The 24566-nt window shown below is 34.3% G+C and overlaps 2 protein-coding genes across 3 annotated transcripts; both read left to right on the top strand.

The window, feature by feature from the left end:
- The first annotated feature begins 281 nt into the window (after positions 1 to 281).
- On the top strand, positions 282 to 9908 carry LOC140043188 (uncharacterized). 2 transcript variants are annotated; one of them, XM_072087751.1, is made up of 14 exons: positions 282 to 343; positions 1544 to 1660; positions 2612 to 2859; positions 3252 to 3454; positions 3924 to 4063; positions 4429 to 4691; positions 4956 to 5111; positions 5493 to 5533; positions 5884 to 6011; positions 6407 to 6680; positions 7159 to 7370; positions 7782 to 8203; positions 8429 to 8534; positions 8887 to 9908. In XM_072087751.1, exons 2-14 carry the CDS (start codon positions 1553 to 1555, stop codon positions 9076 to 9078), a joined length of 2493 nt encoding a protein of 830 aa, XP_071943852.1. In that variant the 5' UTR covers positions 282 to 343; positions 1544 to 1552; the 3' UTR covers positions 9079 to 9908. The 2 variants fall into 2 exon arrangements, with proteins under 2 accessions (XP_071943852.1, XP_071943913.1); XM_072087812.1 differs by having other exon boundaries at positions 287 to 343; positions 1547 to 1660.
- On the top strand, positions 8609 to 24501 carry LOC140044571 (aggrecan core protein-like). Its single transcript, XM_072089143.1, has 7 exons — positions 8609 to 8612; positions 13075 to 13131; positions 13634 to 13895; positions 14456 to 14742; positions 15714 to 15782; positions 19531 to 19798; positions 24159 to 24501. Exons 2-7 carry the CDS (start codon positions 13087 to 13089, stop codon positions 24446 to 24448), a joined length of 1221 nt encoding a protein of 406 aa, XP_071945244.1. The 5' UTR covers positions 8609 to 8612; positions 13075 to 13086; the 3' UTR covers positions 24449 to 24501.
- The last annotated feature ends 65 nt before the right edge of the window (positions 24502 to 24566 follow it).

The following is a 24566-nucleotide window of genomic DNA, read 5'->3' as shown; positions in this document are numbered from 1 at the left end:
TTAAAAAGACGTTATAAAAGCAGTATCAACAAAAAAGAGATCAGTTATTATTTCGTCACGCTGAAATCACAGACTCTAATGATTGGCCGATTTACCTACGGATTAACTTAATATACATCCGCTGTTCTGCTTTGTACATGAGTCCTTTGGGGAATCGGTCGCTTCGACGCAATGATACTCGTCTCGACATTGACTAGTGAACTTTCACCCAGTTTGGACTTAGGCCAAGCCCAGAAAACGTGTGTGACTCTTATATAAAAGAATGGACTTTACAAAGTTTTAGTTAGTATCAACCGATTTCCACCAACATACTTTGATAACATTTGGATAATTGCATTGTTTGGTAAGTTTTTTTTTATAGTTTTTTTTATTCAACCTTATTTATATGCTGACAATCAAGGGGCCCTCTGATAAGTAGCACATTGCTTACTTTTAAACGACTGAATTTAATAATTCATTATATCGTATCTTTATTTAAATACAAATGTCATTCTAACAAAGGTTTAAAGAAGAAATTTGTCGAAGTTAATCTTTATACATTTTCTCTTAATTGAAAAGCAGCGTATGATTTTAAATAGTAGGACTAATTTGTATTTTCCCAACAACAAACATAAAAACTGAAGATTAATAAATCAGACTTTAAATAGGCCATTTTGCAGTTTTAATAAAGTTATTCACTTCTATAAAACAAAAAACAAACAAAAACAAAATTATTTAACTTATAAAAAGACAAAAGAAACGGTTAATTTTAACCAAACCCATTGTCTGTCACATAAAGTTTGATAGTGTAGACAGAGATTAACTTATTTTAATAATAAATTTTAATGTTTAGGCATTAATACTTCTGAAATATAATAATTATAAATCTCAAAATAGTGTAAAAGTATAACAGATATTATAAATCCAAGTAAAAAGTTATTATAATTGCAAATTACCGTATTACTAAATATAGGCATATACATTTTTCTATAATTATTAGGCCTATTAAAGAAATTGAAATAAACATGTCTAAAATCATCAACAAGATTGGGTCATGATATAGTTTTATCAGTATTCTTCACTTCCTAAAATATAATTTTAAAGGCTTTCGGTAATTTGTTAGAACAAAATTAAACTTTCTGTTTCTTTGATAAAAATCTGGGTCAGAATTTATTTAAGCCTTATTCAAACGTCATTTCGGATATTTATTTTCTATCAATTATCTCTACAAGATTGGTTACGCACTTTTAAAATAATCTGATTGAGACTAAAATACATCAGACCTCAATTGAGGCATACTTTTTTTCTTTAAATGATGCTTGCAATTATTTGAAGACCCAAACTAATCGAAATTTTTTCTTTAAATGATGCTAGCAATTATTTGAAGACCCAAACTAATCGAAATTTAGAAGTCAAAATGGGAAAAACTATAAAATAACAATTACTTAGTTCTTTATTGTTTTCGAATGAAAGTCCATACGTACTGGTATAAAATATAAATGTTGAAGTACTGTAAGTTTGTTTTAAAAAGATGTTGCATTGTTTATTGTTTGTTTACCTAAAGCAGATTGGAATGTTACGCCTTACTATTTTCACTGCCGTTTTGGCATTACTTATAACGATAGAAGCCAAGCATTTCCGAGGTGGTTCTTTTAGTTGGAAACCAAGAGCTGGTGGAAAGGTAACACAAATTATGCTTTTTTTATTTACATTTCTGATAAAACAAGAGTTTATTAAGATATCGTGTATCTCAGATGGCTCTAGTTACAATCCGCTATGCATGATTAATTTAACGTATGACGTAAATCATAAACGGGTATAAAAATATGGAGGAAGATTTGTAGGCCTACTCCTCGTGTTCACTGCAAGTACGAGAGTCCGATAATGCCTCATGCTATTGTATTGTAAGTCAGATATATTGTAAATAAGTACAAATGGGTTTTGCTAAAATTGTTGTTGTTGCTTGTTGTCAGAAGATTATTGACACCGACGTTTTAGTATCAGTGAACAATAAACCTCATGACGACTGAACACATTTAAACCATGTTAAGCACTATTTTGCCATTTCCCAATTGATATTTAATTGAAACTGATAAAAGAAACCGATAAAATATTGAACAATATGGCCAGGATTTTTGGCTTCAGTGTTTCGTAATAATAGTTTGATAAATAGCTTTTGATTGGTGAATGGCTAGCCAATCATAGTTGGCGAAATATCCGGAAAAACAATTGGACGACGTCATAAACTACTTACACATAATAAATTTATTTTCGGTTTTGTATGTATGGTATATACATTTTACAAAGAGTTAAATTGATTCAATATTGTAATAAAAACGTAGTAAAAATACATTTCAGTAAATAACGGAAATGTCAAAACTTTATGACTTTGACATTTCGTTATTGAATATGTTGAATATGGCACTTCTCACAATGTTCTAGTAAACACAACAATAATAATATTTACATTCATACTATATTTGAATTGTCATTTTTATTTGAATGTACTAATCATTTTAGAATAGAATACTAGCTGTTACAGATATACAAAATATAATAATATATTATGAAATTATGAGTAGATTTCTTGTAGCAAATGTAATAGCATAACAATATTTATTATCTTCTGTAGGTTAAAATATCATGGAAAGTAAACTGGATGAGAAATTACGAAGGTATGCAAAAGTTTCTTTGTACAGACGAACGCCCTCACGTCGAGGGGGAAGGCCAGTTATTGTGTATGGAGTGCCAAAATAAATTGATATATGGAAAACAAGTAGATCTCAATTGTACTTCCTGGAGCGAGGAAGAAAATTGGACGAGTGGTATTGGATCATTTCTTTATACGCCAGAGCCTGGAATGGAACGATTCACATTGTCGTAAGTAAAACCAGTATAACCTAAGCTACACTTGCCTCAAGTCTGTAGTTTTTTCGAGGCTTTTCGATGTTTAAGTAGTATACGTTTGAAACGCCATATGTGCCAAACTATTTATCTTTTTACTAATAGTCAAAACTCCGTCTGGAACCCAGAATAAACCTATAAGCTAGTAATCTAGGGAATCTGGGCTCGACTCCATCCAACCTTTGAACATCTTGTAACTTTGTTCGGCTTTTTTTGTAAAAGATACAAATCTTGCAGTATGGAATCTAATTGGCTGTAAATTGAATATGGGGGAAAATACAATATTAATACCTAAGGAGGAAAGTTATTTGCATACACATTGCAATTAAATATTCCAGTGACAAATTTGCATTGTTTTTTTTTTTCAGCTATCAGGAATCAGAAATGCCAAATGAGTTCAATTTCAACAGTCAATGGATGTCGACTTTGAAAAACTATGGAGGAGCTGGAAATGCCTGGCGAATGGTCAGCGTGGTTGACTTGACCATTCCAAACTCTTCCCCTAAAACTACTCATCCGGCTATGATCAGTGTTGTCAAAGAGTGTGGAGATGTTTCTATTTATATTCCAGGTGTGAATATGTTTGTTTCATTGTCTTGATTGATGATTTTTTTTATCGGAGAACTATCGTCTTTTCTAGCGTTCTGTAAAGTTTACTAGCATCGTTCCGGGAAGAATGTATACTCTTTATTTTTAATTAATTAATTATTATTGTTTTTTTTTTTTTATTGTTCTTTTTTATATTTTTTAATATCATTAATTATTAATTTGCCAATGCAGTCCCGCCACAAGATGTTCATCTTATGGGATCCTGCATTCGTCCATTAATTTTTATCAATAATCTCAATCTCTCATTAATGTTATTTTTACGTATTGTCTTTTGGACGTAAATAAATGTCTTTTTGAATTGAATTGAATTTCTTTTACTATCACTGCATTGTATTGGAGTTGGCAGAATGTTGCTGCCTATTTTGAATGTTTATAAGTTCCAATTTCTTAATAATAATATATCTGCTATTTCTTGTATACATTCTATTTAGTTTCTGACCAAGATGATGATAAAATCCGTTGTAGGTGGTCAACTAAACCGGAAGAATGCCCGGATGTTGCATGCTCAAGAGGAAGATGTGGAAGAAATAAGTTGTGCGGTGTTCCAGTAGAAAATTCACTTTTAGAAGCAGTAAGTAATACGTTCCATTGTAGTCAGTTTTTTATTTGTTAAATAGATAGGACACTGTTAATTTTTATAATACCAGTAGGACATCATCCGTATGAATAATAATCCATAGTCTGTACAATGTTGTAACAAAAAAAAACAAACAAAAAGTTCCATCTAGGCTAGTGCGATGGATGTAAATTGACATCATCGCGCTAGCCAAGATGGACACTTTTTGTTCCGATTGACCTTTTAAATGCGGCGCCCTCTGGAGTTATCAAAGTCGCTTATAAACAATATAATATTATATTATATATATTATTTGATTTACAAAGAAAATTTCCTCATACTGAAATATAATTATGAATGATTGATTTCATTTTGTTTAGAATCGATGTAGATACACATTCCCTGTAACTGAAATGGAAGCTGGTTGGTACGCTGTTCCCATCACAATTGAGGATTTTAGACCCGGTGTCACTGGTTCACTCGACAATGGGGCACTTTCAAGAGTTCCTTTGCAGTTTCTGCTCAGAGTTGAATCCAAAGGCGAATGCAGAGTGCTCGATTTTGGTGATAATCTCCAAAGATGCCATCTTCTGAGACCTAATGAACCTTGGAGTTACGAGATAAAAGCTTATAGTGAAGCTGAGTATGTATTGTTGTTTTAATAGTTTAGTAAATATGTAATCAGTAAAGTTTGATATAAAAAAAGATAAGAGTCAAACGAAAACTAACGTAATTTTTCCAGTTACTATAGTTGCAACATGAAGAAAAGCAGTATACTTCAATGGACAAAAAGAAATTGATAAGAATTAGATTAGATTGAATTGATTAGAAAGATATCCAAATTTACGCAAACTTGTTAATTAATTTGATGAGGTGTTTATATTTGGAACTTTTACTGATATTTTAGATTGAAAGTTCTTGTTATTGAACGTCCAAGCTCAGCATTTAAAATCGGAAAACTAATTAAATACGAAGACTATCAAAGCAGGACCGTAAGCTGGACACCAACAGAAAATGATCTCGGAAAACATTTTCTTTTATTTCATTCTGTCGATACTGATGGGTAAGTTTATTGTAATCATTTAAATGATATATAAAACAAGGTGGAAACTGACGACGAGAGACTTTAAGCTAACCACTATCGCGAACTCCAACAAAAATACACAATTTCATAAGATAAAATAAAACGACTTATAGATATTAAATATTCGAGTTACTTTATAAAATTACGTTCTGAATAGTTAGTTCATAAAAGTAGTATTGTACAAAAACCTAGTTAATAACACTAGTAATTAACACTTGAACTTCAGGAGAAAATTACTCAGGAAACGAGTGTAATAAAGGTCTACTGTAGCACCTACTGTATGTTTTTACAAGGTTTGTTTAAATGGATTATTGGAGGTTTGTTTCTATCTGTATCTACATAATCATTCCTATTTTGCAGATTCTACAGTTCATACGAAACTTTGACACTTTTAGTAAAAAGTAAGTAACATGTTTCCTTTATGAACCTCTTATTATGTTCATAGGCATTCTTAACTTGGCCTCTGGGCTCACCTGATCGGTGCTGTATCAAGATGTCTCCAAGAATATTATAACACCACATATGTTTCAGGTGTATCTTCTAGTATCATATACCATAACCTAACTCTTAACCTTACATAATACAACAATTATAATCTTTATTACCAAATATTCCTATGATACTGAACAAATATTGCAGTATGTGCAGAAATAGCACTGAGAGTAGGATACCCACATCGTCTACTAAACATACAATGTGGTTTACAATATATTTTCTACCTATTACAAAACGTGCTTTTCATTTCTTGCAGATAAGTTTCCTCCGGGCTTTGGTGATCCACCAGCGGGCCCAAATATCATCAAGGAGCAATCTTTCCCCACTCCAATGTCGACTGTTGAAGATCAAGATAAATATTTCAGCATCAAATTTGACTTGCCCGTAAGAATAACATATCATTCTCTAATCTATTAATGACAACTTCATGTTTAAAAACATTATTATTATTTGCAAACAACTTCTACGCTGTAGTTCTTCTTGTGCTTTTATTTTGTTTGATCCACCTAATTTTGCGCGTATATCATCATCTTCATCATCTATAAGTGTTCTTGTACTTATGGTAGTACAATTTAGGATACCTTCGGGATCCAACACAGTGCCATGTCCCCTTTCTATGGGTGCCCCCATAGGGATTGGCAATAGAGTGTGAAAACATTGTCTTTAGTTCAATTTATGGGAAAGAGTTTCTTTAATAACCCCAAGATCTACTGTATTCAAACGGAATTCACTGTCTCTATATGACGAAATTTCACATTTCATTCCAAAATTTTTGTTAGTTTGTAAGACCTGAAAAACCAACATATATCAACATCAATAATCTTCGTGGTGAGGTGGTACTGAAGATCGACGTGTCGGATGACAGTCAAGTCGAGGTTGACCCCAAAGACAACACAAAAATCAGGTTCCCTAATCCATACATGAAACTGAACCCAGGCGATATGTACACCTTGGAACCAGAAGCTGGTATCAGTTTTGTAGAGTGCATGAACGCTTGTGGCATGGAGTGCCCGCCTATCGTAACACCAAAAATGAAATGGTTGTTCAGAACCAGTAAGTATAACTAGTATTAGAACTGTTAAAAGTAAAACTACTTTTTAAATTAGTCATATTTGGGTAGCCATATAACGAGTTCCTTCACGAAATCGTTCTTCAACTCAACTGTTGCTCAGTGAACAGTAACACACAAGATGGCCAATACTATCTTAAGATTAAACATCCAATATCTGTCAAATTGGTAGTAGCTGTATCAGTCGTATTCCGTGTGATTTTCAAGCATACTTCCTGCAGAAAGGTAAGCAACGCAAACGTCTGTATATCTCTATTAAGCTTGGTTCCCACTAGAACGTAACGCAAGGACGTAAACGCAACGCGAGCGTTTTAACCAATGACAAGCGAAGTTATAGACAGTTAGCAATCACAAGGGAATAAGCCATCGTTTGTGATTGGTAAATTCACTTGCGTTGCGTTACGTCCTTGCGTTGCGTCGCTAGTGGGAACCACGCTTAAGTCTATTGTTTTTCCTCGACAGTGACTATTCCTGTTCCATCGGTGGACTGTGGCCCATCGTCATTGATTGTATACATCCCAAAACTGTACGTGAACAATATGAACCCAAACCTATTACGGTTTATTGATGCTTGGGACAAGAAATGCAGAGCAACCAACCATAATGCAACTCATTACATTATGACTACTGATTTTGATGAATGTGGAACCAGATCCAGAGAGTTGCCAGTGAAGGTACAGTATATCCACTAGTTACTATGTTATTGTTACATTAGCGAATAGTAAAAGCAATATATTTACGTACCCGATTCTCAGCGCTGTATCTCCACATGCTATACTATTTGCCCAGTAGCAAATTTGGTAATATCTCTTTTCTATCACATGTAGTGCCTGTATCACGTAGGGTTAGGTTGAGGGTTAAATTTTGGCATGATACTAAGCGATATATGTGAAACAATGTGATGTTGTATTCCCCGAATATTCGTGATACTGGAAAAGTACTGAGAATGGGGTGCAATATAAAAATGTATTGTAAGGTTTGTCAATTCTCTTTTTAAAAATGACTTAAAACTCATCTTTTTTTGTAATATTAGGATTAATCCTCTATTCCATTGATCCTACAATCTGTGTAATTCTTTTTTCTAGTCACCAAAGCCAAAACGTCTTGTTTTCAAGAACAAGGTACGAGACGCCCCAAAACCATATGGAGGAAAGAAATCACAAATTACAAGAGATCAGAGAAAAATCAGAATAAATGTAGAATGTGAAGTTAAGAATGGGCTAGGCTACTATGATGTCTCATTCACTCCAAACGACACACGCAAAGGCATCACCGTCACCGGCAAATCTGAATTAAAAGCCATGATGAAGATGTACAAAGGTGACGACTACAGAAATGAGATTAACAAGAAGAAACTGCCATTGCCAGTAAAGATGAACAAGCGTCTTTACTTCAGTATTGAGGGTCTTAATAAGAACAAAGAGCTGCAGATTGAACACTGCTTCGCCGTACCAAGAAACAAGCCTCCGGGTTGCAAAGTGAATCCACATGTTTTGATTGAAGATGGGTACGTAACTAAAAATATATTGTTATATCCATAGAAAGATAAATTACTGAACAAGATGCCAATTAAATATGCATAAGTTGCTGTATCTCAATAGAGATAAAATAAAATAAAATAAGCAAAAAGCTAAATCAAAACGATAAAGTAAAACAAAACAATCTTTTAAGAAACTAGGTAACTTACATATTGATGTCAGATTCTAATCGATTTAATTTTTTTTTTTAACAGATGCCCAGTCGACCGAACCTTGCAAATGGAAACCTCTTCTAGCCAGTCAGATAAAAAATTCTCCGTACGATCATTCGCATTTATATATTACGGACTTTCAGAAGATGTAAGTAAAAATTCCATAATATAAAACAGAATAGCAGAATTATCATGCTAGAGAATCTCATAATCTTTTAATACTTTGCACTATACATAAAACCACATTTATCCCAGTCACTTATCCAAAAATTATTTGTAACTATGATGATTTGTCCGTTTCACTCTGTCTTTCACAGCACACATGAAGCCATTCGGAAAGTCTGTGTCCAACATTGAGTTTAAATTGCTCATTAGAAAAGACCGATTACGTAGACGAGGTTTATTAGCATTATTTCCGAGTGATTTAATGTTTCCTCTTGTTTTCTTTCCTTGTAAAATATACATATAGTGCACTAATTATATTATTACCTTTTGTTTAGGTGTTCATAAGATGCAAAACGGTAGTCTGTGATCCTGGAAACGGCGGGTCAAAGTGTACAAAGCTCGCGTTAAAGCAATGCCCACAGTACGCTGATAGTCAGTCTATTCGTGGAAGACGAGAGGTGGAAGAAGCGGGCTACGACTTTACAGACGAGGTCGTTGATGTTATGATCGGCGTCGGCGAAGAGTAATACTAGAAAAACTATAATAATACGCTCTTAAGATCATGCAGTGATCAAAATAAAAATATCAATAAAATAAACAAAATCTAAAAGAAAAGCAAAAATTGCCATTTAAAATCAAAATAATGCAATACGTCTGGTGTATATATTATTTTGTTAATATTTATTATTAAACCACAATCGACACCTTAAAACAAGAGGTATGCGGAAACATAAATTATTTACAACCACGGTTGACCCAGAACTACGAAACTAAAATAAAAATGTATTGCGAACGAAAATGTTTATTTGTCTCAACGTTGTTTTAATTATCTTATTGCTTATTTATTAATTAATTAAAATTTTAATTAATACAATCCCACCAGAATGTAGATAGTAGTTAGATGTACAGTAGTTACGAGATTTTATTTTTAGGATACGTACGTAATATAAAGTAGGTCGAGAATGACGTCATGCAGCGCATTCAATCTAAAATATTATAGTCGCTTGGCGATTTCCCGCGACGTCGGCCAGTATTTATTATGTGTTGTTTTTGTAATACGGTAGTCAATAGAAGTATATAAGTATACAGTACCAATGATATATAATGTTTATATTACATTGACGATATATACTAAACGATGGGCTAATGGGACAACTCAGTATTTTAGAAGAAATTGATTGATTATATTTAATGTTATTTCAACCATGTTTCTTCAATTACAAACATTTGGTAAATGTAGTGTCATTTTTAGTTTTAATTGTCTTTATTTTATGATATTTAAACTAAAAATTTAAAGTAAAATTTTGCTTAAATATTCTGATTATAAAGCTCAATAAACATGCTTTTGAAAAATAAATACCATTTTATAAGTGTATTTTATCATTTTGATTATAACAAACCTAAATAGATTCTTGTCATTTGATTGGACGATTGCGGGTCACATGATGTTTGACGATAAGATTGTTTCTTCAGGCGTACGAAAACAAAACGGCAGAAGTCTTTGGTTGGCTTTAGCATAATAAAAACAATAACATTCAAAATGGCGCTCGGTCGAAACTGATATTTTAGAGAGCATCAATATGTACTATTTAGACCAAAGCATTTAAATTATTCTTAGACCGTTTGTATGATTTTTATTAATTAATGAGAAAGAATATACAAGACATCATAATCGTTGGTGGGAGATGGGAATTGGGGTAAATAGAATTAGCCTATATACGATAGTCAGTTTAAATATTGCTTGACGATTTTTCGTATCGCCAATCTGCCTTTCTACATGATAGCCTAAGCTAGTTATACTGTTTGGTTTGTTGACATAATTACCAGTAGCTGTGTCAAAGAACAAACTGTGAATGTTTTATATTTGTTTCATTCATTCTATTCGTTCCTATTACATATAGCAGTCAATCTTCCAAATTATGAAACATTATCTACAGTACATTCAACTCTTAAACATTCGTTACAGTAGTAAAAAAATAGAACACAAAAATCCCCGTAAATTATTTCCAGGATTATGTGGTCATGTTACACATGATTATCTATATATAAATTTACGTAAGGGCAAAAATCGGTAAATCGCGCGTTATTTCTAGAATGTTTACTCGATGGTATATAAAGTTGGTTCGTACTTTCGGTACTGATTTTAACCACCTGATGTAACCCTGTTTACTAATTAAATTGAGTTCGATTATTAGTTATTGACGATTAAAACGAATTTAGGTTCAACGATTTGCCCCAAATAGGGGTGTTTTCCGATCGTGGTATACACTGTCTAATGGATGTCAATTTGAAAAATACCCGCACACACACTTCGCATTTTCCTATCTCCTCCTACGATAATTGTTTTTAATAGCTGAAAACCGGTTGAACAGTTCGAGTACAGCATCATAATGTTGAAGACAGGCCGATTTTCTTTAAAAAATGCTATTTTGATACATGTAATATACGTTTTTACAAATGTATTGATTTGTGATGAATGGAACATTCCAAATTATTTGGTTTAACCATAGAGGTATAGATTTAGATTTATGGGCCCCCTTGGAGAATAAACATAAATAGTATTGCAATGCTGTACAATACTGTTAAGGTATTAACCACTTTTGATCGCAATTTGAATCGCAAATTTCTTACTGTGAGTGTTGGTACTGTTAGATATAATATAAACAAATATACAAATAAACTTTATTACTGTGAGTGTGGGTAGGCCCTACTGTTAGATTATAAACATATAATATACAAATAAATAAACGTTATTACTGACAGTTGCTTCTCAACGTTTGTATTAATTAATAATTTAAAAATATATAAACGTACGTAGTGGTGTATCGTTACATGTACTTTACTATTTCAATCGACTATGACAGTGAGAGTTTTAACAAAGTATTAAATCGTAAATGTTTTACTGTATTTAGTGGTATATTATTTATAGGCCTATAAAACATTAAAAACAATATTTCGTTACTGAGTGGATAAGAATATATTTTAAAATGTTTCCTCTTTGTACCTATCTTCTTCCCCCATACCTCAACCCTTAATGTTACATACAAAACACAAATTGGGTTTGTTTAAATGAGTCCAAATAAAAAAAATTGACTCATTTTGTTTCTCTCTCGGAAGTAATTCCCAGGGTGCTAATTTTAGCTGACTACATAAATCACCGTGTATATTTATTCGTTTCTGTAAACGACAATGTATTATAGTCCTGCAGTACGTACATTTGAAATCTCCATTTTTTTCTCGCTGGAAAATACTGTGTATTCGAGAACCATCTGTGGGCACGACCTAGATGGTACGCGAGCGAAGTTATGATAATTTAAAAAAATTATAATATCATAACGAACGGATCATAAACATAAAACAACATCACAGCGGTTTTACTACGCGCGACCTGAAGAGGGCCATGGTTGGATGGGCAATGGAGACGATACATTTACATTTTCAGAGCTTAAACATCGTAAACCCATGGAAGGGTGAAGTACCGTTTCGGATACACAAACCTGTATACATTTTGGCCTCGTATATAAGACATTTACACCCATTTTGGATCATTTTCATTTTTTCTACTAACTATAGCAAGACCTTACATTATTTCTTTATTTTCATTCACAAAATCATTTACGATTTGCCCCGAATAGATGGGGTGTTAGAATAGGTGTTTTTCACAAACTGTTTTGCATTATATAAATATACAAATAAACTTTATTACTGACAGTTGCTTCTCAATGTTTGTATTAATTAATAGGGCCTACTTTTATTTAAAAATATAAACGTCATAGTTGTGTATCGTTAAATGTACTGTAGGCCTACTATTCCAATCGACTATAATGATGGTGACAGTTTTAACAAATTATTAAATCGCAGGATTTTACTGTGTTTAGTGGTATATTATTTGTAAAACATGAAAACAATTAATATTTCGTTACTGAATGGATAAAGAATATATTTATTTTGCGACTCTAAAAACAGTACACTGTACCCAGGGAAAAGTGGTATTCCTGGTACACCTAAACAAGAACAGACGCGAAAAGGTCTAAAAAAAACGAAAGACATTGGCAAAAGTTTGATGACCTTAATCAATGCACACTGAATGTACTTTCTATAATTTATAAGGATTGGAAATCCGGGATTACCTTTGTTCTTTGTTTTTCGATTTCATTTCATATCTTTATACAAAATCCGAGAAGGCAAATATATAAATAACCACATTTAAAAAAAAAAACTTTGACCCACGGGCCGGTTACTTTGTCTCAGAGAATAAAATTCAACAAAATAAATATACATTAAAATATATATATACAAAATTGTTATTTAAATATATTAAATATATAAAAAGTTTAAAATAAAAAAGAAATCACAAATCAATCAATATTCAGGTAGGATATGGTCAATGTGGAAGAGTAAACAATTACAATTTACACTTCATTCGTTTTAAAAGTCGGATAAGTTTTAGTAAGGTGTGGTATGCCTAATATTTAAGAGCACTAAACCAATTTTATTCCATTTTCACTATATTCAACTATATCAAGAACTGCACAATGATTATGAAGATATTGTTCGTGCTGTGTTTGACAACAATTCAGGTATTGTCCAATTTCAAATTTTAACATAATCCTGTCGCTCTCATTTCTTTGTTCTTTTTTTTTTTCCTTTTTAAAGGACATTCTTGACCCTGATTTATTTCGTAAAATGTCATTTGTATGATCTCACCCTTTGAGATTTAAAAGATCATCTCTTATTACCATTTCTATGTTGTAATTTTTTCCGTTTCCAATAGGCCGTTGTGTCTTGTCGCGATACGGTTTTAATATTTGGCTACTTGTACGTCATTTTAAATGCCAATTTACACAGACGAGCGGTATGTGTGTAATGGCCATAAAGATTGACAAAGATTCAATATTGTTACTACCATTACCGATCGTCAATGAAAATTGGCCTAGAAATCAGTGTAAATTGGCCTTAAGATAAAATCTGTATCTATCCTGAGCGGTTTGTAAATGGTCAAAAATGTGTATTACCGTTACCGATCGTCAGTGAAAATTAGCCTTAGGATTATTAATATGCCTACTATCCTAAAACTTTCAGGCACAGGAAGGGCCGTCGTCTGATGTACTAACAGGTGAAGCCAAAAACAAATTCATCGCGGCCATTGACAAGTTGGGTGTGCTTTTTGACGACGAACGTGACCTGCAAGGTGAAGTAACCCGCTTAGCTGGAGTAGTAGATAAGCTGGAAGATCTAATTGGCAATTTAGCACAACAACAAGATCAGTTAAATCCAGTTCTGAATCAATTGGAAGAACTCGAAGAAAAGGTGGATGACATCAAGAAATGCACGTGCTCAAGATGTAAGTACAATAGCTTATATCGGAATCTTATTAATTGTGATATATCGATAATTTGTAGATTATCAATATTATAATTCATGAATTAGAGCGCCTATGTCTTCGGCTGCTGCACATGACATCAATAGACTTTAATAAAGATGTAGTATCTCCAAAATCATGAAAAACTTTGAATAGGCCATTTTGCAGTTTTAATGAAGTTATTAATTTAAAAGATAAAAAACGAAAAAGAACAATGATTTCACTAATAAAAAGACAAAATAAACAGTTACTAAAAATTTAACCAACCACCATTGTCTGACAGACAATTTAACTACTTTTTGTTTTTAAAAAACAGTTGTGTTCAGGTAAAACAATTTTTGGTCGAAATGAATAACTATAATGAGACATTAAAATGGCATGTTCAACAACAACAACAACATTTTTCAAGGGGAAAATATAGCTTTATACTTACATATACAAATAGTTCTTTTATACAAACCGTGGCCCTTATTCAAACACGGACCTCCTTGATGCTAGGCATCTGACAATAGTATAATGTGTTGTGTTGTCTTTTATTACAGACCCTGATCGAGTGTTCTATGTGGCGGAGGGTCGCTATACGCTGAATTTCCAAAAAGCCAAACAAGCGTGTATTGACCGTGACGCTGTCATCGCCACTCCTGCTCAGCTTAAAGCCGCTCATACATTTGGTTTGGACGTGTGTGCAGCTGGATGGTTGTCAGACGGTAGCGTTCAATACCCCATCACAATGCCACGACGTGGATGCGGAGAAAACATACCATCTGGGCTTCGAACCTGGGGGAAACCAGATCATTCCAACACATACGATGTTTATTGCTTCCGAAATTAATTCAGCACGTAATAATGCCTATTTAGTATTATCCTCTTATGGGGATTTCACTAACTTTTGTCTTTTCAAATTAACATTAGTGTATCTTGTTTAATAAAACGTTTTCTGAGCTTAACGGTTTATTTAGCTTTTTTTTAAATCACTTTTCGAGAAAAATACTAAAATGTTGGCCATAGTGTTATGGATATTATTTTCCGCACCGCGCCTTTAAGCAGTTACAGTCCAGAAAACGGAATCATGTCTATCTATTCAAACATCTGCTGTTTAAGTAACGTGAGATTTCGAACAGATTTTGGCAGCCAAAACTGGTCTGCCGTTCCGATTTTTGGTGTGACAGGTCCAAGCACATTACACGAACGACGTATCCAAATCGAGCATTTTAACTAATTAACTTATAATATCAATAAAAGCATCATTTAATGAAGGAAGAACAAAAAATTAAACTTTCAATGAGTCGAGCGGCTTTTTGTAAGAAATATTTTTTTAATGGTTTAACTGCTAACTCGGATCAGAATTGGATAGTCCTCTTTAAAATAATTGAAACGTCTTAAATCATTTAGTTTTTTAGGTTCTACAAACTGCGCGCGATCTGACTACTTCAGACTACTTTTACATTGCCAGAGCTTAAACATCGTAAAGATTAACTTCGGATTTCTAGGGAAGGGTGAAGTATGTTACTCTCGGTACCCCCACATCACCACCGTTTTGGATACACAAACCAGGATACATTTTGGTTAAGGTCTACTAGGCCTCGTATAAAGACATCTGCACCCATTTTGGTTCATTTTTACTCTTTCTACTAACTATAAGCAATACCTAAAAATGATTACGAAGATATTCCTTTTTGTGTTGTTTGACAACAATTCAGGTATGGAAATCACATTCTAACATAGCCTACACATATGTTGTTGAAGCGATGCCAAATCAACAACAGCAGCAAATGAAAATATTTTACATTTACCTTCAAGGCCATTGACAAGTTCTTGGATGCGCTTTTTGAAGACGAACGTGACCTGCAAGGTGAAGTACCCGCTGAGGTAACCCGCTTAGCTGGAGTAGAGTAGTAGATAGGCTGGGAGATCTGATTGACAAGTTGACAAAAAAGCAAAAAGATTAGTTGGATCTGGTGCTTAGCCAAATAAAAGAACTCAACGAATAAAGGTGGATGACGTCACATGTCCAATATATCGCAAATACCTGTTTGTGAATACGGGTGGTTGGCCACATGTCATCTAAAAATGCAAATCATTCTCAACGACGAGAGCCATCCTATAATATGACACCGTAGGTATGGAAGGCAAGAAGTAAAGAAAACTTCCGGATTTCGATAACAAATTACTTGAAAGTTTACACTGGCAACGTGAACATATCAATCCATCGAACGAACTTCGTGCAGAATGGTTTTGAGAACCACACATACCATTTAATTGCCTATAAACATACCTTGTCACCATTGAAAATGTGCGTGGTTAAGGAAGGAATAAGAAATAAAATCAGCAACAGTAACAAAATCTGAAATTTTTGTAAAGACCGTGATTGCATATCTTAATCGCTTGGACGACTTATGACATTTTGCTGTGTATTTGGTTTGGTTGATGGTAATTTCCCCATATACGGCGCATATATTTTTGGTTGTGTAGAAAGTATAGTCTATAATTTCAGTGTAATTAATTCTATGTTTAAAATAAAGTTTGTATTTCTAAAAATTCATTTCAAAGTAACGTGCCTCGTGAACATGACATGAGTCATGGATGACATGATTCGTGTATAATTACATCACTCGTACGTGCACAATGAATTGGCTCGTTCAGACGACAGGACATCACTCGTATGTGCACAATGCAATGAGGCGTTCACACGACAGGACATCACTCGTACGTGCACAATGAAATGACTCGTTCACACGACAGGACATCACTCGTACGTGCACAATGAAATGACGCGTTCACACGACAGGAGATCACTCGTACGTGCACAATGAAACGACTCGTTCACGCGACAAGACATTACTCGTACGTGCACAATGAAATGTCGCGTTCACACGACAGGACATGGACATCACTCGTACGTGCACAATGAAATGTCGCGTTCACACGACAGGACATCACTCGTACGTGCACAATGAAATGACGCGTTCACACGACAGGACATCACTCGTACATAGAAAACGACATGATGACGTGCACATGAAATAAATCGTGCACATGAAATAAATCCTGCACATGACATGAGTCGACATGATATGACATGATAAAATTTCTCCTGCATCAACTTGACAACGGTCATTAGCCTATACTAGATCATCTACAACAATAGTAGGCTATAATTATTGTGTTGTCTTTTATTGCAGTCCCTGGTCGAGTGTTCTATGTGGCGGAGGGTCGGTATACGCAAAAAAACATATAACACAAGAATCTCCTGTTCGTCCGATGCCCATTCAAAAAATGGTATCGGAAGTACAGGGTTAAAAGGTCAAAACTGGGCTACGCCATTTCACATCATGGAGCGGCGCCCTCTCCAAACTAGAAAGGGAAAACTATTAATTACTATAGAGGGCTCAGGTCTCTTTACATGAATATTCCGTTATTAATACAAAATATAGTAAAATTCATGCTTTTCAAAACTAAAAATATACGATTTCTCTATGATGATCAATTACAAAAATAAACTAGTCAATCAAAGTAGTTTTGCATTATTATAGTATTTGAAAACACTTAATTCAATCAAATAGGCCTAATAGGCATAATAACTATTAAAATATTATTTTAAAAAACTTAAAGAAAATATTAGAACAAAATATTGCATAAAATCTGCAAACTACATATTTGTATCCTTAGCATAAATGAAAATTGTAAATTTAGATTATCATTCCTGTTTTTTTAGAGCTTTTTTATGCCCTGTTATGTCAATTATCCTATCTCCTCTACAGTATAGCAAATATTTTGACTTTCTAATTTCATGAGGGCGCACTACTCCATGGCTCACAATGGCGCCATCCAGTAGCTCTATTCTATCCTACAATGCATTTCGAAAATGTTACACGGACGAACAGGAGATTCTTGTGTTATAAGTTTTTTGATATGCTGGATTTCCAAAAAGCCAAACAAACATGTATTGACCACCGTCCAATTCAATTCAACATTTAGTTTCTTCATTAGGCTACACAAATAGCAATGAGAAAATACAGTACACATAAAGTCATTCGTGACATGAAAATGCATCATTTCAGAGAATTGGACGAGACGAGATGTTGGGCATGCAGAAACAAAGATGTTAAAAAAATAGATAAATAGGCCTACAAGTGTACATGTTTTTCACTTCGGCACAAAACACGGTATTGGTCAATATAATCTAAAAAACAGTACAGTATGTAGGCCTACAGTATATCCAGGGAAGATTCCTGGTAACTAGAACAGACGCGAAAAGGTCGAGAGAAAAAAAACTCGAGAGACATTGGCCAAGTTTGATGACCTTAATCAATACACACTGAATGTACTTTCTATAATTTATAAGTATTGGAAATCCGGGATTACCTTTGTTCATTATTTTTCGATTTCATTTAATTTCTTTATTATCCATAAAAATACAAAATCCGAGAAGGCACGTATATAAATAACCACATTTTAAAAAAAAACTTTGACCCACGGGCCGGTTACTTTGTCTCAGAGAATAAAATTCAACAAAATAAACATACATTAAAATACTAAAAAAAATCATTAGAAATTACAATATAGTCTATCGTATATTTACAAGATTTAACAAAAAAGTATAAACAACCTATATACAAAATTGTTATTTAAATATATTAAATATATAAAAAGTTTAAAATAAAAAAGAATCACAAAACAATCAATATTCAAGTAGGATATGATCAATGTGTTCCCTCATTTTCTCATTCCAACTCTAACGTTGTTTTCTTACGACATCATTGACATTTTCATGAGTTCAGAATATTCTTTCTGGTAATATATTTCTGATCATTGCTCTTTCTTCAATTCTCAAGTACTCTCTTCTGATGTATGTACGTTCCACGTTTCCCTACAACACCGTTGAGTTATAGAGATTAAAGTGTTCGTATTTTCATAGAGTGAACAATTACAATTTACCCTTCCCTAGTCCGGATGCATACAACCGGATAGATTTTAGTAAGGTGTGGAATGCCTACTATTTAAGAGCACTAAACTAATTTAATTCCATTTTTACTATACTCAGCTACCAAGAACTGCACAATGATTACGAAGGTATTGTTCGTGCTGTATTTGACAACAATTCAGGTACTGTCAAATTTCACATTTCAACATAATCCTGTCGCTCTCTTTTCTTTGTTCTTACTTTTTTCCCTTTTTTAAAGGACATTCTTGTCCCTGATTTATTTCGTTAAAAAATATCATTTGTATGATCTCACCCTTTAAGATTTAAAATATCATCTCTTATTACCATTTCTATGTTGTAAGTTTTTTCCGTTTCCAATAGGCCGTTGTGTCTTGTCGCGATACGTTTTCAATATTTGGTTACTTGTACGTCATTTTAAATGCCAATTTACACAGATGAGCGGTAAGTGTGTAATGGTCATAAAGATTGACATAGACTCAATATTGTTACTACCGTTACCGATCGTCAATGTAAATTGGCCTAGAAATCAGTGTAAATTGGCATTAAGATATAATCTGTATCTATCCTGAGCGTTGTGTGTAAATGGTCAAAAATGTGTATTACAGTTACCGATCGTCAGTGAAAATTAGCCTTGGGATTATTAATATATGCCTACTATCCTAAAACTTTCAGGCACAGGAAGGGCCGTCGTCTGATGTACTAACATGTGAACCCAAAAACAAATTCATCGCGGCCATTGACAAGTTCTTGGATGTGCTTTTTGACGACGAACGAGATCTCGAAGGTGAAGTCACCCGCTTAGCTGCAGTAGTAGATAAACTGGAAGATCTGATTGGCAATTTGGCACAACAGCAACAAGAGCAGTTGAATCCAGTTCTCAATCAATTGGAAGAACTCGAAGAAAAAGTGGATGGTATCAAAAAATGCACGTGCTCAAGATGTAAGTAGGCCTATAGCTTATCAGAAAGACATCGTAATTTAATTGTGATATATAGAAAAGTTATAGATCATCAATAATTATAATTCATGAATTAGAGCACCTGGTCTTCAGCTGTTGCACATGACATCAAAAGACTTTAAAGATGTATTTTCTCCCAAAAATCATGAAAAAATAAAGATTTATGAAATCAGACTTTGAATAGACCATTTTGCATATGTATTCACTTCTATAAAAAAAAAAAACACGAACAAAGATAATGATTTCAATTATAAAAAGACAAAATATACAGTTAAATTTAACCAAAAACCATTGACTGCTATTTTTGGTTTTAAATTACAGGTAAAACAATTTTTGGTCGAAGTATTTTGATCGAACTTTGATGTGACATTAAAATGGCATATTCAACAAAAACAAATATTTTTTTTCAGGGGGACAATATTATACAGATATTGACTGTTTAGAGGTTAAATATAAGATTTGACATCCCCGAGGGAATGATATTAAGTTCGAGGGAATATATATTTCCCGAAGCGCCAGCTGAGGGAAATATATATTCCCCGAGAACTTAATATCATTCCCGTGGGGATGTCAAATCTTATATTTAACCGATATAAAAGGCAATATCTGTTATATTATATAGCCAAGAACAAGTCTGCTGGGTTGGGTGAAGCTAGGCTAGGCCTCCTTAGTATTTGTATTGTATTTAAACAAGCCTGCCTAGACACCTTACCTTGCGAAGAATAATATACAGATAATTACTAATTAATGATTCCTTGGCAATAAAATATTCACTTAGGCCTAGGTCATTTAAATTAACAGAAGAATTTCCATTAATAAGCCTATTAATAATAATATTATAATCAGGTAGGCCGAATAAACAATTCGCCTTCTTCATCTCTTCGCGAGTAGCCGAATCACCGGATGTTCAGCGCGTACTAGTTACTAGGTTACTACCGTGAGTATTGACCAATCACAAACGGTGTTTCATCACATTTAGGGTGGACTAATAACAAATGAGGGCGCTATGTATGCATAGTTTAAATAGTTTAGATGATTAACTTCTTCAAGCAAATTCCGTGGCGCAGCGGTTGAAGCGTTGTCTTGCGATGGAGTGACAATTCCACCCGAGTTCAAGATCGAGTAGATGACTTTTGTTTATTTATCGGCAACGCGAGTGTTGGCACACGAAAATTACACAGTCAATATCATCGTACTCGAGAATCTATATGTTTAATGACAGGGGACACGATAATTACGCGAAAATTACACAGTCAATATCATCGTTCTCGAGGATATATACGATTTACGATCCTCGCAGCGGTAGTCATGTGATGCAGTTTCAACCAATCACGTTCGCGTATTTACATAGGCTATGTAATATATCTTTATATTACATAGCCTATGTAAATACGCTAACGTGGTTGGTTGAAACTGCATCACATGACTACCGCTGCGAGGATCGTAAATCGTATATATCCTCGAGAACGATGATATTGACTGTGTAATTTTCGCGTAATTATCGTGTCCCCTGTCATTAAACATATAGATTCTCGAGTACGATGATATTGACTGTGTAATTTTCGTGTGCCAACACTCGGGTTGCCGATAAATAAACAAAAGTCATCAACTCGATCTTGAACTCGGGTGGAATTGTCACTCCATCGCAAGACAACGCTTCAACCGTTGCGCCACGGAAGTTGCTTGAAGAAATTAATCTTCTAAACTATTTAAACTATGCATACATAGCGCCCTCATTTGTTAAAAGTCCACCCTAAATGTGATGAAACACCGTTTGTGATTGGTCAATACTCACGGTAGTAACCTAGTAACTAGTACGCGCTGAACATCCGGTGATTCGGCTCCTCGAAGATCGAGAAGAAGACGAATTGTTTATTCGGCCTACCCGATTATAATATTATTATTTTTAATAGGCTTATTGATGGAAATTCTTCTGTTAATTTAAACGACCTAGGCCTAAGTGAATATTTTATTGCCAAGGAATCATTAATTAGTAATTATCTGTATATTATTCTTCGCAAGGTAAGGTGTCTAGGCAGGCTTGTTTAAATACAATACAAATACTAGCCTATAGGAGGCCTAGCCTAGCTTCACCCAAAACAGCAGACTTGTTCTTGGCTATACAATATAACAGATATTGCCTTTTATATCGGTTAAATATAAGATTTGACATCCCCTCGGGAATGATATTAAGTTCTCGGGGAATATATATTTCCCTCAGCTGGCGCTTCGGGAAATATATATTCCCTCGAACTTAATATCATTCCCTCGGGGATGTCAAATCTTATATTTAACCTCTAAGCAGTCAATATCTGTATAATATTACATAGCCTATGTAAATACGCGAACGTGATTGGTTGAAACTGCATCACATGACTACCGCTGCGAGGATCGTAAATCGTATATATCCTCGAGAACGATGATATTGACTGTGTAATTTTCGCGTAATAATCGTGTCCCCTGTCATTAATCATATAAATTCTCGAGTACGATGATATTGACTGTGTAATTTTCGTGTGCAACACTCGAGTTTGCCGATAAATAAACAAAAGTCATCTACTCGATCTTGAACTCGGGTGGAATTGTCACTCCATCGCAAGACAACGTTTCATCCGCTGGGCCACGGAATTTGCTTGAAGATATTAATCTTCTAAACTATTTAAGCTATGCATACATAGCGCCCTCATTTGTTATAAGTCCACCCTAAATGTGATGAAACACCGTTTGTGATTGGTCAATACTCACGGTAGTAACCTAGTAACTAGTACGCGCTGAACATCCGGTGATTCGGCTCCTCGAAGATCGAGTGAAGACGAATTGTTTATTCGGCCTACCTGATTATAATATTATTATTAATAGGCTTATTGATGGAAATTCTTCTGTTAATTTAAACGACCTAGGCCTAAGTGAATATTTTATTGCCAAGGAATCATCAATTAGTAATTATCTGTATATTATTCTTCGCAAGGTAAGGTGTCTAGGCAGGCTTGTTTTAAATACAATACAAATACTATAGGAGGCCTAGCCTAGCTTCACCCAACCCAGCAGACTTGTTCTTGGCTATATAATATAACAGATATTGCCTTTTATATCGGTTAAATATAAGATTTGACATCCCCTCGGGAATGATATTAAGTTCTCGGGGAATATATATTTCCCTCAGCTGGCGCTTCGGGAAATATATATTCCCTCGAACTTAATATCATTCCCTCGGGGATGTCAAATCTTATATTTAACCTCTAAGCAGTCAATATCTGTATAATATTACATAGCCTATGTAAATACGCGAACGTGATTGGTTGAAACTGCATCACATGACTACCGCTGCGAGGATCGTAAATCGTATATATCCTCGAGAACGATGATATTGACTGTGTAATTTTCGCGTAATAATCGTGTCCCCTGTCATTAATCATATAAATTCTCGAGTACGATGATATTGACTGTGTAATTTTCGTGTGCAACACTCGAGTTTGCCGATAAATAAACAAAAGTCATCTACTCGATCTTGAACTCGGGTGGAATTGTCACTCCATCGCAAGACAACGTTTCATCCGCTGGGCCACGGAATTTGCTTGAAGATATTAATCTTCTAAACTATTTAAGCTATGCATACATAGCGCCCTCATTTGTTATAAGTCCACCCTAAATGTGATGAAACACCGTTTGTGATTGGTCAATACTCACGGTAGTAACCTAGTAACTAGTACGCGCTGAACATCCGGTGATTCGGCTCCTCGAAGATCGAGTGAAGACGAATTGTTTATTCGGCCTACCTGATTATAATATTATTATTAATAGGCTTATTGATGGAAATTCTTCTGTTAATTTAAACGACCTAGGCCTAAGTGAATATTTTATTGCCAAGGAATCATCAATTAGTAATTATCTGTATATTATTCTTCGCAAGGTAAGGTGTCTAGGCAGGCTTGTTTAAATACAATACAAATACTAGCCTATAGGAGGCCTAGCCTAGCTTCACCCAAAACAGCAGACTTGTTCTTGGCTATACAATATAACAGATATTGCCTTTTATATCGGTTAAATATAAGATTTGACATCCCCTCGGGAATGATATTAAGTTCTCGGGGAATATATATTTCCCTCAGCTGGCGCTTCGGGAAATATATATTCCCTCGAACTTAATATCATTCCCTCGGGGATGTCAAATCTTATATTTAACCTCTAAGCAGTCAATATCTGTATAATACTTACCGTACATATACAAACACTTCTTTTATATAAACCGCGGATCTCCTGGATGCTAGGCCCAGTGGTCTCTGCTACTGCATCTGACAATAGTGGGCCTATAAATAACGTATTGTGTTATCTTTTATTACAGACCCTGATCGAGTGTTCCATGTGGCGGAGGGTCGCTATACGCTGAATTTCCAAAAAGCCAAACAAGCATGTATTGACCGTGACGCTGTCATCGCCACTCCTGCTCAGCTTAAAGCCGCTCATACATTTGGTTTGGACGTGTGTGCAGCTGGATGGTTGTCAGACGGCAGTGTTCAATATCCCATCACGATGCCACGAAACGGATGCGGAGTAAACACACCATCGGGGCTTCGTAGCTGGGGGACACCAGATCATTCCAAGACATACAACGTTTATTGCTTCCGAAATTAATTCAGCACGTATCAATGCCTATTTTAGTATTATCCTCTTATGCAGATTTCACTAACTTTTGTCTTTTAAAATTAACATTAGTTTATTTTGTTTAATAAAACGTATTCTGAGCTTAACG

This window comes from Antedon mediterranea, chromosome 1 (genome assembly GCF_964355755.1).
Source record: "Antedon mediterranea chromosome 1, ecAntMedi1.1, whole genome shotgun sequence".
In the NCBI taxonomy this organism is placed as follows: domain Eukaryota; kingdom Metazoa; phylum Echinodermata; class Crinoidea; order Comatulida; family Antedonidae; genus Antedon; species Antedon mediterranea.
This window is presented reverse-complemented; position numbering and strand designations above follow the sequence as displayed.